This window comes from Pinus tabuliformis, chromosome 1_1, assembly GCF_031772625.1.
Source record: "Pinus tabuliformis cultivar Carrire ecotype Pingquan chromosome 1_1, CPIR1, whole genome shotgun sequence".
NCBI lineage: Eukaryota > Viridiplantae > Streptophyta > Pinopsida > Pinales > Pinaceae > Pinus > Pinus tabuliformis.
Window position 1 is genome coordinate 673,927,192 of NC_142297.1, and position 13,577 is coordinate 673,940,768.

Here is a 13,577-nt window from a genome sequence, read left to right on the forward strand (position 1 = left end):
CAGAATTATTAAATTCATTTTAAATTAAAAATAATAAATATATTAATTTATATTTATCATAAATTTATTAATTTGTAATTACAAAAGTAATAAGTATTTATATGTTAAATATTGTTATAATTTTATTTAATTAATAAAAACTATAATTTTTTAAATATTTTAATAAATAAATAAATTTTCATAAAACTTTAACCTATAAAACTTAAAAAGTAAAACTCTTTCAAAATTTGTTGTCATTTTATTTGTTTAATCATTTTATTAAAATATGAGAGAAAAAATTTAGTCGTCTACTTGGAATATTCTTATCAAATTTACGTCGTGAAAGAATGTTTGTTTGTTATAAACTTAACTTGTTTGTTTGTTATAAACTTAACTTAGATCCACTAATATTTACTATAGAGAAATTCAACAACTCTAATTTAATAATCCTATCGGCCTCTCTTTGTACCTTTTGGGACAATTGCTAGTTAAATTATCTTATGAAAAAGTCTTTTCCCACAAACAAGGGAGTTTCATACATAAATTTGATATCTAACATAACCATCCCATAAACAAGAAAATCTCATACACCAATTTAATATTTCTCCTAAAAATCATATATACCAATTTAATACTTAAAAATCACATACTACAAATTGATATTTAACTTAAATAACTTGTTTGTTTGTTATAAACTTAACTTAGATCCACTAATATTTACTATAGAGAAATTCAACAACTCTAATTTAATAATCCTATCGGCCTCTCTTTGTACCTTTTGGGACAATTGCTAGTTAAATTATCTTATGAAAAAGTCTTTTCCCACAAACAAGGGAGTTTCATACATAAATTTGATATCTAACATAACCATCCCATAAACAAGAAAATCTCATACACCAATTTAATATTTCTCCTAAAAATCATATATACCAATTTAATACTTAAAAATCACATACTACAAATTGATATTTAACTTAAATATCTCATACTCATACGCTATCATACACTATTTTGATACCTAAGTTAAATATACACTTAAACCTATCCCCAACTAATAAAATACTATTGAATGTGGCATATTGTTTACCTCTCATGCAATCTCTATGGATAATTATGACTATTGTTTACAACTTTGCGAACCAACTAGTCATGAAAAAATACGTTGTTTTTAACTTTAATCTAGAATGTAATGATGTAGACACTTCCTTTTGTTTATGATATGTTTGCGAACCAACTCACCCTAAGTCCTGAAAAAATGTTTTGTTTTTTACTTTCGAAAACGAAGTCTAAATCTAGAATGTAATGATGTGGGCACATTTTTTATGATAAAATAAAAATATAAGATGATTAAAAAATATGCCATATATTTTAATATATATATATTTTATTAGTAAAATTGAAGTTCTTATCCTTAAAAAAAAATTGGATGGGGTATTATATTTGCCACCTGTAATATCAACTTCATGGCCAAAGAGTATAGATGGACACAACCCCTCGAGAGCCGACTACGCTATTAGACACGTTGCATTAAGCCAAAAAAATCATGTAAGAGAAATGAGAAAAATCAGGCCTGTGGGTGCTTAACCATGGTTACCAAATTTAAATTCGAATTTGATTTGGTAAAAAAAATATAATTAGTTTATATAAAATTTAATATGATTTTTTTTTGAAATATATACTTTATTATGTTTAACAAATTAATATTTTTTTCAAAATTTTTAAAAATTAAATTGGAATGATATTTATATTAAAAATTTCAAAAAAATTATTAGATTTTTTTCTTATACTTATTTTCAATATTCACTTTGCATGTTTATATAAGATGATTGAAAAATAATGAAAAACAAAATGTATCAAATTTATTAGTATTGCAAAGTGAGAAAAAATATAAATAAAATCTAATAACATGAATAACAAACTTAAAATAAGAAATTCAACATAAAAAAACAAGGGCTACATAGTAACTAGTACCTTCTGCTTAGCTTAAATATAGTTTAATGTAACAAAAAATAATAAAGACAAAGATTTTATCACAAAAATAAAACAACTAATAAAATATTGTATTGTTGAATGTCATCACCAAAAATTAAGAAATATGATTAACTAATATTGTTTATATTAACATATATATATCTATATGTGTTCGTTTTATTTTTATTAATATATATAATTGTCTATAATTAAATTTATTAGAATATGTTTTTAATATAATAATAAATCACTTTAAATAGAAAATATTGTGAAAAAATTATAATCCAAGAAAAAAAAAAAAAAAAAAAAAAAGTTAAATAAAAAGAAAATAAAACAAAAAACAAAAAATTAGTAATTAATAGAAATGGAAGTTACTAAACAACCCATAATAAGACCTCAACCAATCACCTTACAAATAAATAAATTTAAATAATAATAAAAAATAAAAATATTGAATTCCTAATATTGAACTATTAATAAACGTCATTATTTTTAGTCAAAGACAAAGTAATACCCAATCAAAAGAAAAAATGAATGCGTTATACCATGTCTATGACAGTTATAATAAGATTGAATATTAAAAATAGGTTTAAAATGGTCTTCACATAGCAAAAAAATTACTCCTCAATCACTATTCCTATGAGATACAAATTTCTTTAACACTAAGTGTGTGTGCAGATTATCCTTCGTGCAAATAATGTAAAATGAACATTTCATTGAATTCCACATTACTCATCATCTCTTTTGTAGTGGACTTGATAACTATACTAATGGTTAGAAAAATGAAAAAATGAGTTTTAATTTTTTGTTTTTTAAATTCTCCTTCTTTACAATATTTTAATTAAAAAAATTATAATATTTTAATAAAAAAATATTATATTTTTATTAAGTAACTTACTGTTAATTAGCTACATTTTTTTAATATTGAATTTTTATAATCTTTTTATATAGAAATTATTGTTTTTCTGTTTTTCAAATATTTTTTAATAAGAAATATTATTATTTTTTAATTTTTTTTAATAAATTTTTTTCTAAATTTTTAATATAAAATTTCTAAAAAAAAATTATTACTTTTCATTCTATTTTTTAATAAAAACACTTCTCAAATTTTAATATAAAATTTCTAAAATTTCTAATAATAAAAAAAACTATTGCTTTTCATCCATTTTAATATAAAACTCATCTCCAACCCCAAAAAATGCGTATCATAACTGATTTTTCGGTGAATCGAATCGTGCAGGCGAATTTAAAAAAAATAAAAATTGTACAGGCGAACTTGGTAACTAGGCTTCAAAACACAGCATGGCAGCGTTTAATGCCCTAACGGCTGTATATGCTCATCGTTATGCTCATCGTTAGAAATACATTTGTTAGTGCGAATCCAACATTACGCACATATGGCTGCGCATTAATAGATAATTGCTGCCCAAACAGCAACGCGTGATTAGAGAATGCGCATTAACAGATAATTGCTGCCCAAACAGCAACGCGTGATTAGAGAAAGTCAGGGAAAGTAGGGAGAAACCCAAGCGGGTCCCCTGGTTCTCAATCGAAAACCCCATATCACTCTGAAAGCTATCCGACCTTAGACGAAGCAACAAAGTAGCGCCCCTCTCCCCTGCCGAAGAGCTCCTGAAATGCACCCTGGAGGTAGTCGAAAACCCATCTACTCAGCGCACACGCGTTTAAAAGACCTCGCAACAAACCGAAGCAGAGGAATCCCGCCCCATCTCAAAGCCCGCTAAAAGCCCCAACCATAGACCCAGACCCAGTTGGGCTGATGTTTCAAGTTCTGCCCTCCCACGAGGAGAGGGCAAAAATTGATGGAAACCAAGAAACCCAGTCGGAATTACTTTGTTTATTGATTTCGTTCAATTTTTAAAAATAAAGTGCACATCCACATACATTCAAATATATGCTCAGGGATATATCAAAGGGTAGACCAGTGAGGCTTCCATACTCGCCCTTTTCTCGAGAAATACGTAGAAAATGGCATACGCTGAATCGAAACAGAGCAAAAACAGTAGAATCCTTTATTGAATTTTAAGAAAGGAATTCATCAAGTATGTCAAAGAATAGACGTGTGAATTTGTCTGTTTGACAATTCCGGTTAAATTTATGTCTAAACTGCACACTGTACCGATCTTAAAATTGAATTCTCTGTTAAAACTTTTGCCAGAAGAGAAAAAAAGAAGAAGCATTTCTACTTTAGTTTCTCAAGCGGGCCGAATATGAATATGTTCATTCTGCAGCACACTTAATTATTTAAAATTCTTCCCAGCGAAATTTAAAGCTCAAAGCGAATATGAATATTCTAGCTTTCAGCAAACTGACTTGAAAATTTAAAGATCCTTCTGAATCTAAACGGACTGGGAAAGGAAAACTAGCTTTCAGCAAACTGACTTGAAAATTTAAAGATTCTTCTGAATCTAAACGGACTGGGAACGGAAAACTAGCTTTCAGCAAACTGACTTGAAAATTTAAAGATTCTTCTGCATCTAAATGAAGTGGGAAAGAAAAACTACGCATAAAGGAAAACCACAACTTCGCGTCGGAACAAGAATTTAAATTGGCATACGGTAGCTTTACCTTCTTTTCCATTACGCATAGTCCAACTGTAATCTTTGTGGTGGAGTTGGCGGAATCTATCCCCATCTTTCGCAATTCCACGGATTCGAACTCGCTACTTGCTGCCTCTCCTCTGTTACTCATCCTGCAGATAGGAATGTCCGCTGAAGATCCTCTCCGGCTAGAAACACCCACGGAGACGACACCGTGTATATGCAGGAACTAATTTCGATTCCCTGCATCTTTGTCGGTACCTTTGTCTCCATACCCAGTTTAAAATGCAAAAGAAATGATTTAATATTTTTTAATTAGCACTTTTTCACTTCTGGCAACAAGCTCCAGTGGACTCGATCATGGCATCTCCTATCCTAATTTCTTATGTCAATTTATTTACATTTGGCATTATATTGCGAATCATTTGATTATTATTTATACATATTACCACTAGACACAAACCATTTGGCCAACAAGCTCCATTGGACTTGACTCGATCATGGGATCTCCTGTGCTAATTTCTTATGTCAATTTATTTACATTTGGCATTATTTTGTGACTCGTTTGATTATTTATTTATACATATTACCACTAGACCCAAACCACTCTCACATGATTAAAAGTTCATATGATTTAAATGGTGGGTTGGCTTTGTGAAGTAGAATAACAATTTATATAAAGGAGATGTGTAATGTTATTTAATATTAATAAATTAAAATTATTATGGTTTTAAATTTAATTATATATATTTATATAATATTTAATAAATATTGTTATGGTAATTATTAAGTATGGATATATTTGTGTTTATAGATTAGATTGGGATAACAATTTATATTTGTCGCTTATTAGAACTCAATGGTATACTTAGTGCATGTTGAAAGTACAATAAAAACACTAAAAACAAGCCCAATCTAAAAAAGAAAGTAAAAAAGCTAGTTATCATGAGAAAATAAGTGACCTGTTTATTGACCACCAACATTGTGTTTGAATACATTGCTTGAATCTTTTTTCTTCTACAATAATTTGAACAAGAGGCTTTACCCTGTGAGAGCTCATTGTTTTATTTAAGCAACTCTTTGGAAAGAAGCATGGGGACCCTTTCCAAATAAGATAGTAGACCAGTAACTAGCTCCTTGCATTTCTTTTGAGCATCCATGCTAAAATCAACAAAGGATATTATGTATTACATCACGTTAAGTGTACTTTTGAAGAGTGTGTGTCAGCCTTGGGTATTCATGGAGTCTTCCATAGGAAAATTAGAGAGGGGAGTCCTACATATGCTTAGATTTTGTTGATATCCAGGCTTCCTCATCTAACATAGAAACCTTAGAGAAGGTTATCTTATAGTGAAAGTGCTTAAATGTAGATAGGTTTTGTTTGTTATAAGATTTTAAAGAAATGCATGATGCCCATCTCAAAGACAACCGATTCTGGACCATTCTTGTCATAATCATATTTGTCAATGGCTGGGGGGACATTACATTTTTGGGGTCCCTCATAGACTTGTCAATATCCTTATCTTTTATTTGTGGATGGTTGTTTGGCATTCCTTGTCTTTCTTACTTATATCTCTCCGAAGCTTATGGATTTTGAATATGAGAATGGGAACACAACCTTCCATCGATGTAAGAGGAGGACTAGAATAGGGGATAAACAAACTAGAGTAAAGATTAAACCCAATATGAGACCTTGCAATTCTCTCAAGCTAAGGGACCAAGATCCAACTAGCATTACGACTATAGATTGAAATATAAAATCTAGAAAACTACTAAGGGATTTATAGTTGTGGGTCAACAACTAGACTTACAAAAATGATGGAGAGAGCAAGCAATAAGAGTTTGTAAACCTACTGCTTATAGTGAGTATGCATTCTAATGGATGGATAACCTTTGTTCATTCAATACCTTATCCAATTATGTTGAGAAGTGAACAGAAGCACTCTTGAGTTGAGATGCCATTTGAATTAGGCATGATTAGAGAACCATTTTTAACTTTTCACATACTAAGGAGTGATTAAAATGAGAGCAAGGAGGGTTGGGAGAATTCAAACGATCATTATCTAATGGGTTTGCATATTGGTACTGTCTCTCGTTGTCCTTGCTTCAATGATTGGCCACCAACTCAAGCTACAATTGTTGTCAATGATGATATTCTCAATCTATCTTATCACCCAATTCAAAATTGCTCAAAGATTAAGTTCATTATGATCTATTTTTCATTCTATATATATATGAGTCTTTAGATGATTTCCATGCCTAACTTATGGCTTGAGTAGCCACGATCTGGGGGCATCTAAACTATCAAAATCATCCAGGGATTACACCTAACCTAAGCCACACTATCCTTAAGCATGGCTAAATATTTTCCCACAAAATTTTGAACTAATAATATTTACACCACACACCCTTTAACAACAAACCCTATCACTATCTACTCTATGCTTCTCAACCTTTTTAAACTTCAAATACTACTAAATTAAAATTTTGCTATTATTTTTAATATATATATATTATCACTTCTAAAAATTAATATTAAATTAAAATCAACTCTCTAAATAAGTTGTAAAAGCTTAGTTCAAGACATATTGAATACTTAAATGAAGAAAGTTAAATTCTTAGTGCTAGAGTAAATGTACTAGATGCTTAAGATACCTGATTTTGACTTAGCCTTTTGTTGATTTGTATAATTATTTTGATTGTTGGCGTAAAACATTAACTTTAGTTTTTACACCTTATACAGAGAGAAATTTATATTAAGGCATGGAAGATAGAAATTTGAAATGTGCATTTTAACACATTTTCTATTTATGTGTAAAGTTTCAATTTTAACTTTATAATTCTCACTTTTAATTGTTTTAACATTATGTGTAGAGTTTTAATTTTAACTTTATAATTCTTAACTTTTAATTGTTTTAACTTTATATCAAGATACTACTACGCGGAAGGTTTTTTTCTTAGCTTTAAATTTAGAAACGTGTAAAGCTTTAATTTTATAATTTAATTTTATATTAAAATAATATGTGTACAGTTTTAAGTTTTAAATCAATACATTAATTTTGAATTTTTATTATAATTTTATATAATATTTATTTTTATGAAAAATAAATTTAATAATATATATTAGTTTATTTTTTTACATAATCAGGTTGATGAATTACACTCTTTCCAATTCCAATGTGCAAAATGATATTAATAATTTATTAAATTATTAAAAATAAAATTTATTTAAAAATATATATAATAAAATTATTGATTTTTGTAATTTCAATTACATAAATAAATTTACTATTTTTAATTTATGAAACATTGAGATTAAATTTCATAACTTAAACTTACAATTTTAATAAATGTGTATTGAATTTTAATGTAAAATATTTCAAAAAATTAAAAAAATTAATTAAACTACTCAATTTTAAAAGGTTTACTTTAACACACGTGTAACCGTGGAAAGGTCCATTTGGATGGAAGTCGATAGGAAGCTCTATGTTGTAGAAACGTTGCTATAAAGTTATAATCCATGTGGGGCTTATACTTAACTCATTCCTTGTATTTGATAGCTAGAATTATAATACTTTCAAAGATGCTCATTTTGTCTTTGGTTATCATATTTGGCCTTTGATTTATTATTAATAATTATATGGGTGTAAAATATATTATTGTTATGTATTTATATTTGGCTATTTATTTTTTATTATAAAATTATGGAAATGGGGTATTTGCTTGAATATGTGTTCCATAAATAGTAAAGAAATAAAAGGTTTTGTTATGGATAAGTTTTATAAACGTTTTTGGGATAAAGAATTAGAGAAAAAGAAAAACTATTATATTGAAGTGTTTAATCTCATTCATAATCGTCAACAAAAAGCGTACATAGAGGCCAATATTTCTTAGAGAGCCAAAATTCTTATTGCTCAGTGAAGGACTAATTCTCATTAAGGACTAATTATCATCAACTCTGTTATGAACAGGGCACTGGAAAACGCCAAAAGAAGTGTGGGAGGAAAGAGTATGTATTTTTTTGTTCTTCCTGAAAAGTGGAACAAAAAAACATTTCATTTTAGAATGTGAGGCCTTCAAAGACAACAAGGAAAGCTATGCAGATATTTTGGCAGCTACCTCTTGGGATAATCTATTTAGCGAGGGGCTTGTTGAGAAACTCATAGTGTTTATTGTGAGGTTTCACAGGAAAAAGGCCTAATACATCAACCAGAAGAAGAAACAATTTGTCCCATAGATTGTCTTTAGCCTCGCAGAGGTTAAAATAATTTTCTTTCTTTCTCCTTTCTATTTATTGTACCACTTTATTAAAAACAATGATTATAACTTAATATATAAACAAGAGTCACGTGATAACAATATCACTACTCAAGAGTCACATGATAACAATGTCACTACTCACGTGGTTCTTGTTTTTTGCTTTTGAAGTTTCCTAACTTTTAGAAATGTAAAAATGGTTTTTTTTGGCTTTTGGAAATATAAATGGAATGCAAAATCTAACGAGATAACTGTAGCCCCTCGTCAAACTTTGTAAATTTGCGGTTTCGTCAATTGCCAAAATCACAAACTCTTCCTCGAATATTTTTTGTTAGTTGAATCTAATGCGAAAAGAAATGTATATGTCAATAAACAAAAACATTAATCAAGCTCTACTTTGTGTAGGATAAATGTTAACAATAAAATAAAGCTAAACTTTGTGGAGAATAAAAATCAAACAATAAAAAGATATCGAGAAAAATATTAACACGCACTTCGAGGTTCCCATAGTGATAAAAAAATGAATACACACTTTAAAGCATATAAAAATGAACATGCATGATAAATGTTAACAATAAAATAAAGCTAAACTTTGTGGAGAATAAAAATCAAACAATAAAAAGATATCGAGAAAAATATTAACACGCACTTCGAGGTTCCCATAGTGATAAAAAAATGAATACACACTTTAAAGCATATAAAAATGAACATGCATACTCATACATGAAGGGAACTTATATTACATCGTCCATGAAAAAATATAAACAATGTTGCTCCTTGCACTATATATATACACATTGCATATATATCAAAGCATGCTCAGCCATATATATTACATATATGTATATAATATATATAAATACTATATAATATATTATATACATATAATTTTATATAGAGATATATAGCTCAAGCCCATTGGGAAGTTTTGGTGCTCCCATAAAGAAATGTATTATTCAAAAGCCACAAAACAAAAGCCCCCAAATGGGAGTTGTACTAGTTTATGTGAAGGGAATAAAGCAATTTCATGAAAATGACATTTCTAGTTCAAATAAGCCATTGGTTCATTTTGATATATGATTTAAATATAAATAAAAAATTATCCATATTTTCTTCAATTGCATTTTTTTATTAATGTAATTTAATTACATCTATTTTATATCTATAATATATTTTTGGCATATAAAAATGTAATTGTAGAGTTGAGGCTTCTGTGATCCATAACAAGTTTATGATAGATTTTTCGGTGAAAATCACATGAGAAATGATTTCTCATGTGATTTTCGCCGAAAAATCTATCATAAAAATGTAATTCTCAAACATTTTTTTTAATTATATATATAATTTCAAATTATAAATAAATTATCTATATTTTATAAAACAAAATTAAATTCAAGTCATGTGACAAAAAACTTATCATTTTGTATTGTTTTTTAAAAATTAAAATTTTCAATTAATAAAATAACATAGAAATTTGGAAATTTTGAAAATTTTGAACTCTATATAACTTGTATTGAAAATAGCAATATTTAAAAAATGGAAAAAATATGGATATATACCTCAATCTAACGTGTCAAACATGTAAATAGCCCAAAGAGTCAACATGGAGTTTGAGCACACCTTATTATTGTTCGTTTTTCTTTGGTTGCCTCACTCAACATTCTAAATAACATGTTGAAGTAATTAATAGACTAAGCTTTGAACTTCTAGAGTTCATGTTTTCTTGGGACACCTTGGTGTTAGTTCACATTACAACACAAATAAGAATTACAATAAAAAAGTTAAACTAATTTCAACACTAACTTTTGAACTTCTAGATGTCATGGTTGTAGGGATATGTAGGCGTTTTTTCATTGCAACACAAACAAGGGTTTTAAGAGACAATCCATTCAGATATAAAAATTACAAAATGCATATCAAACTTTATATTAGATGGATATGGGCTATAGCGCATACATCGAATGCACATGAAACTCACCATTTGTTTCATTCAAAATGATTTTTAAACTTCTCCAAACAAAAAAAACTTGGTGAACTGCAACTCTTCTCTAAACATAACAACGATCTTTTATTTCATTATCAAAGTGTGTGATTCAAATTTCCATAAAATACCCATACATGAAAGTTTTGAAGCCACTACATTGAACATTTTATGGTTTGTGGACGCTGCTAGAATCGAAAATGGGACGATGGTATGTGGAAGTTGCAAGAATCAGAACAAAACCACTAAAAAGACTAAATTCTACTAGAGAAAATATTTCGTTACATGACTGAAATATATATATCATAATAATAATAATAATAATATTTGTTTTGAAAACTAGGCAAGGGTTATCTACTACAATAATCTCCTATGAAAAGATATGAGGCAGAGATTAGATTGGGAACTATTATCACCCCAAGAAACTCTCCTAGGTTGTATATCAGAGATGCTCAGGAACATTACAAACTCAACAAAAATGTTGGAAAATGGTGGATGAATGGAAGAAATGATGCATATTCAACCCAAATAACCACTTCTACTATGCTTAACCCCAGACATGGGTGAACACCCCCAGATTACAAGGCTTTAGACCTCCAATTACTCACAGTTTAAGGAATAGGTGAACATGGAGAATACTGACCGCACTAGCAGATGCACAGGACTCTGTGATGGCCAGCTGCAACCAGTAAGGAGGTCTGCAAATCTATTTCCTAATGCACAGACAAGATGACAGCTCTCTGGCATTAAAATAACAGAAACCTGCATACAAATTCAATGATACATACTAGATTCTAACACAAAGGTGGGATGACAACCCCTCTAATGCTAAACATCAAGAGCATATGAAAAATGTATAACAGGCACAGCCTGGAACAAAGAAGAAGAAGTGGAAAGTGAGCAATTAACAGCAAAAGAAGCTTGTATTAACTGAAAATTAAGACCAGAAGCTGCAGGTATCACAGTAGTTACAGTCTCTAGAAGTTGAACTTTACATCGAAATAACATTCATCAACCCTCATTGCATCTTGCTTTTGGGTATATATAGAGTTTGTTTACAAAATTGCTCTGCTATGCTATGTGTGGACGGGTCATAACTGACCACCAACCACATTTACAATCAGATTTGGGTCTCTGCTGCAAACTATGTGTTTTAATGAACAAAATCGGCCTTTCTAGTACTCTGTTGCACTTGACAAACCAGTGGGGTACTGAATGAATAAACTTCAATAACTGCTGGAGGTGTTTAACTGCTCGAGGTTGTACTTTCCTTCCTGGCTGTGTTGTCTCTTGAATGAGGTAGTTGAAGATTTAATTGTGAAGAGCGCTGGTGGGCGATTGCCTTCTTCCCTTGAATGCACGGGACAGACTAAGAACACGGTAACTGCATGGGGAATGAATGGAGGGCAAGGAATGAATATTGGCCGTTGGATGCAACTGACGAATGGCTGAGATCTGATGGCAGGAGGTGATGGGAAGACACGTAGGCACAATTGGTTATAAGCTGTCGGATCTGACAGATTGGGCGGCGGAGAACGAATCACGTGGGCTATGAGAAGGTAAATGCGAGGGGAGACTGTAGGCCGTTGGATCTCAGCAAATGAACAATGGGGAACGGTTCACAAACGATATCGGGAAAGAACGGTAGTGGACAAATGAGAGCCGTCAGATCAGGGAGCAACGGATCCAATGGTCATCGCAAGAGAAAGGTGTGCGGTCGTTAACGGGCGGGGGACGTACATGTGGGCGGAAAGTGGTTTCCCCGCTCACGAGAGGTGGGCGATTTTCGTATGCAGAGGAGCGATGCGTGGCGGATGGGACGGCGCGGAAACCGCTTTCCCTGCGGGCTATCAAACATGCAGCTTACAGTGGCGGGAGTAGCGTATATCGTCGGATCGCGGCAGGGTAAGATCAGATGGCGTGGAGTGAAATGCACGGATTTACATTGATTTGATGGGAAAGGGCAGTACAGGTATGCAGTCACGACAAAATGGTCGCATGGGTTTAGACTTTAGCGCTGAGGAGCTTTTGCCGAAAACGGGTTTACACAAGGTTTTGGAAGAAAATAGAGATAAAGGGGTTACAAGGGTGTAAAGCAAACAAAGGTGAGAGGATGAAATAAACTGCTGATAGCTCCCTGTTTATAAAGACACACGACCACGGTAGTCATTTGGTCCTCCAAACACATAAATTCATAGCAGAGCTAACACTGGCTCCTTCTGGGGATGAGATCCTCCCTGTGACGTCTCAAGAACCTGTAAACCGTTACCTTTTCAGTTGAAAACAAATTAGCCAAAATTCCCAGTGTTTCATTGGGCATGGAGTCTACTTTTCCTACACAAAACTAATAAAAACAAAATATTTACAACCTTTAAGGCCATAGACCTTAAACCACATATTTTTTTAGAAAATGCCCATTAACTGGGCCATCAAAAACTGATTCTCCTCCCATACTTTTCAGTATGAAGGTGTTGTTCCCTTGAATCTGTGCAATAATAAAAGGGCCTGTCCAGAAAGCATCAAATTTCCCATGATTTCCCTTCTTCTCCTGCAATGCATCCCACTTCAAAACCAAGTCTCCAACCTGAAAATTATCTATTTTTGCCTTCTTGTCAAAGGCTTCCTTGACCTTTCTCTGATGTGCTGCAGCCTTTTCAACCAGTTGTTCTCTAATCTGATGTACCTCTGCTAAATCAGTGATCCTCTTTGCCATGTCTTCTTCTTCATTCTGTTATGTTTGAAGGAATTTTGCCACAGGGAGAGTTAGCTGAATTGGGAATACAACATCAGTGCCATATACTAGCTTGAAAGGAGAATTCCCTGTGGAT

At 31.0% G+C, this 13,577-nt stretch overlaps 1 protein-coding gene across 1 annotated transcript in view; it reads right to left on the bottom strand.

Annotated features, from left to right (window-relative positions):
• LOC149215205 (inositol hexakisphosphate and diphosphoinositol-pentakisphosphate kinase VIP2-like) overlaps nucleotides 1-4,747 on the bottom strand; it is a 556,818-nt gene extending 552,071 nt beyond the window's left edge. The window contains exon 1 of the mRNA XM_089392550.1: nucleotides 4,540-4,747. Within this exon, the coding sequence (XP_089248676.1) occupies nucleotides 4,540-4,662 (123 nt within the window). The 5' untranslated portion in view covers nucleotides 4,663-4,747. The remainder of the gene's footprint in view (nucleotides 1-4,539) is intronic.
• Between the last annotated feature and the right edge of the window lie 8,830 nt (nucleotides 4,748-13,577).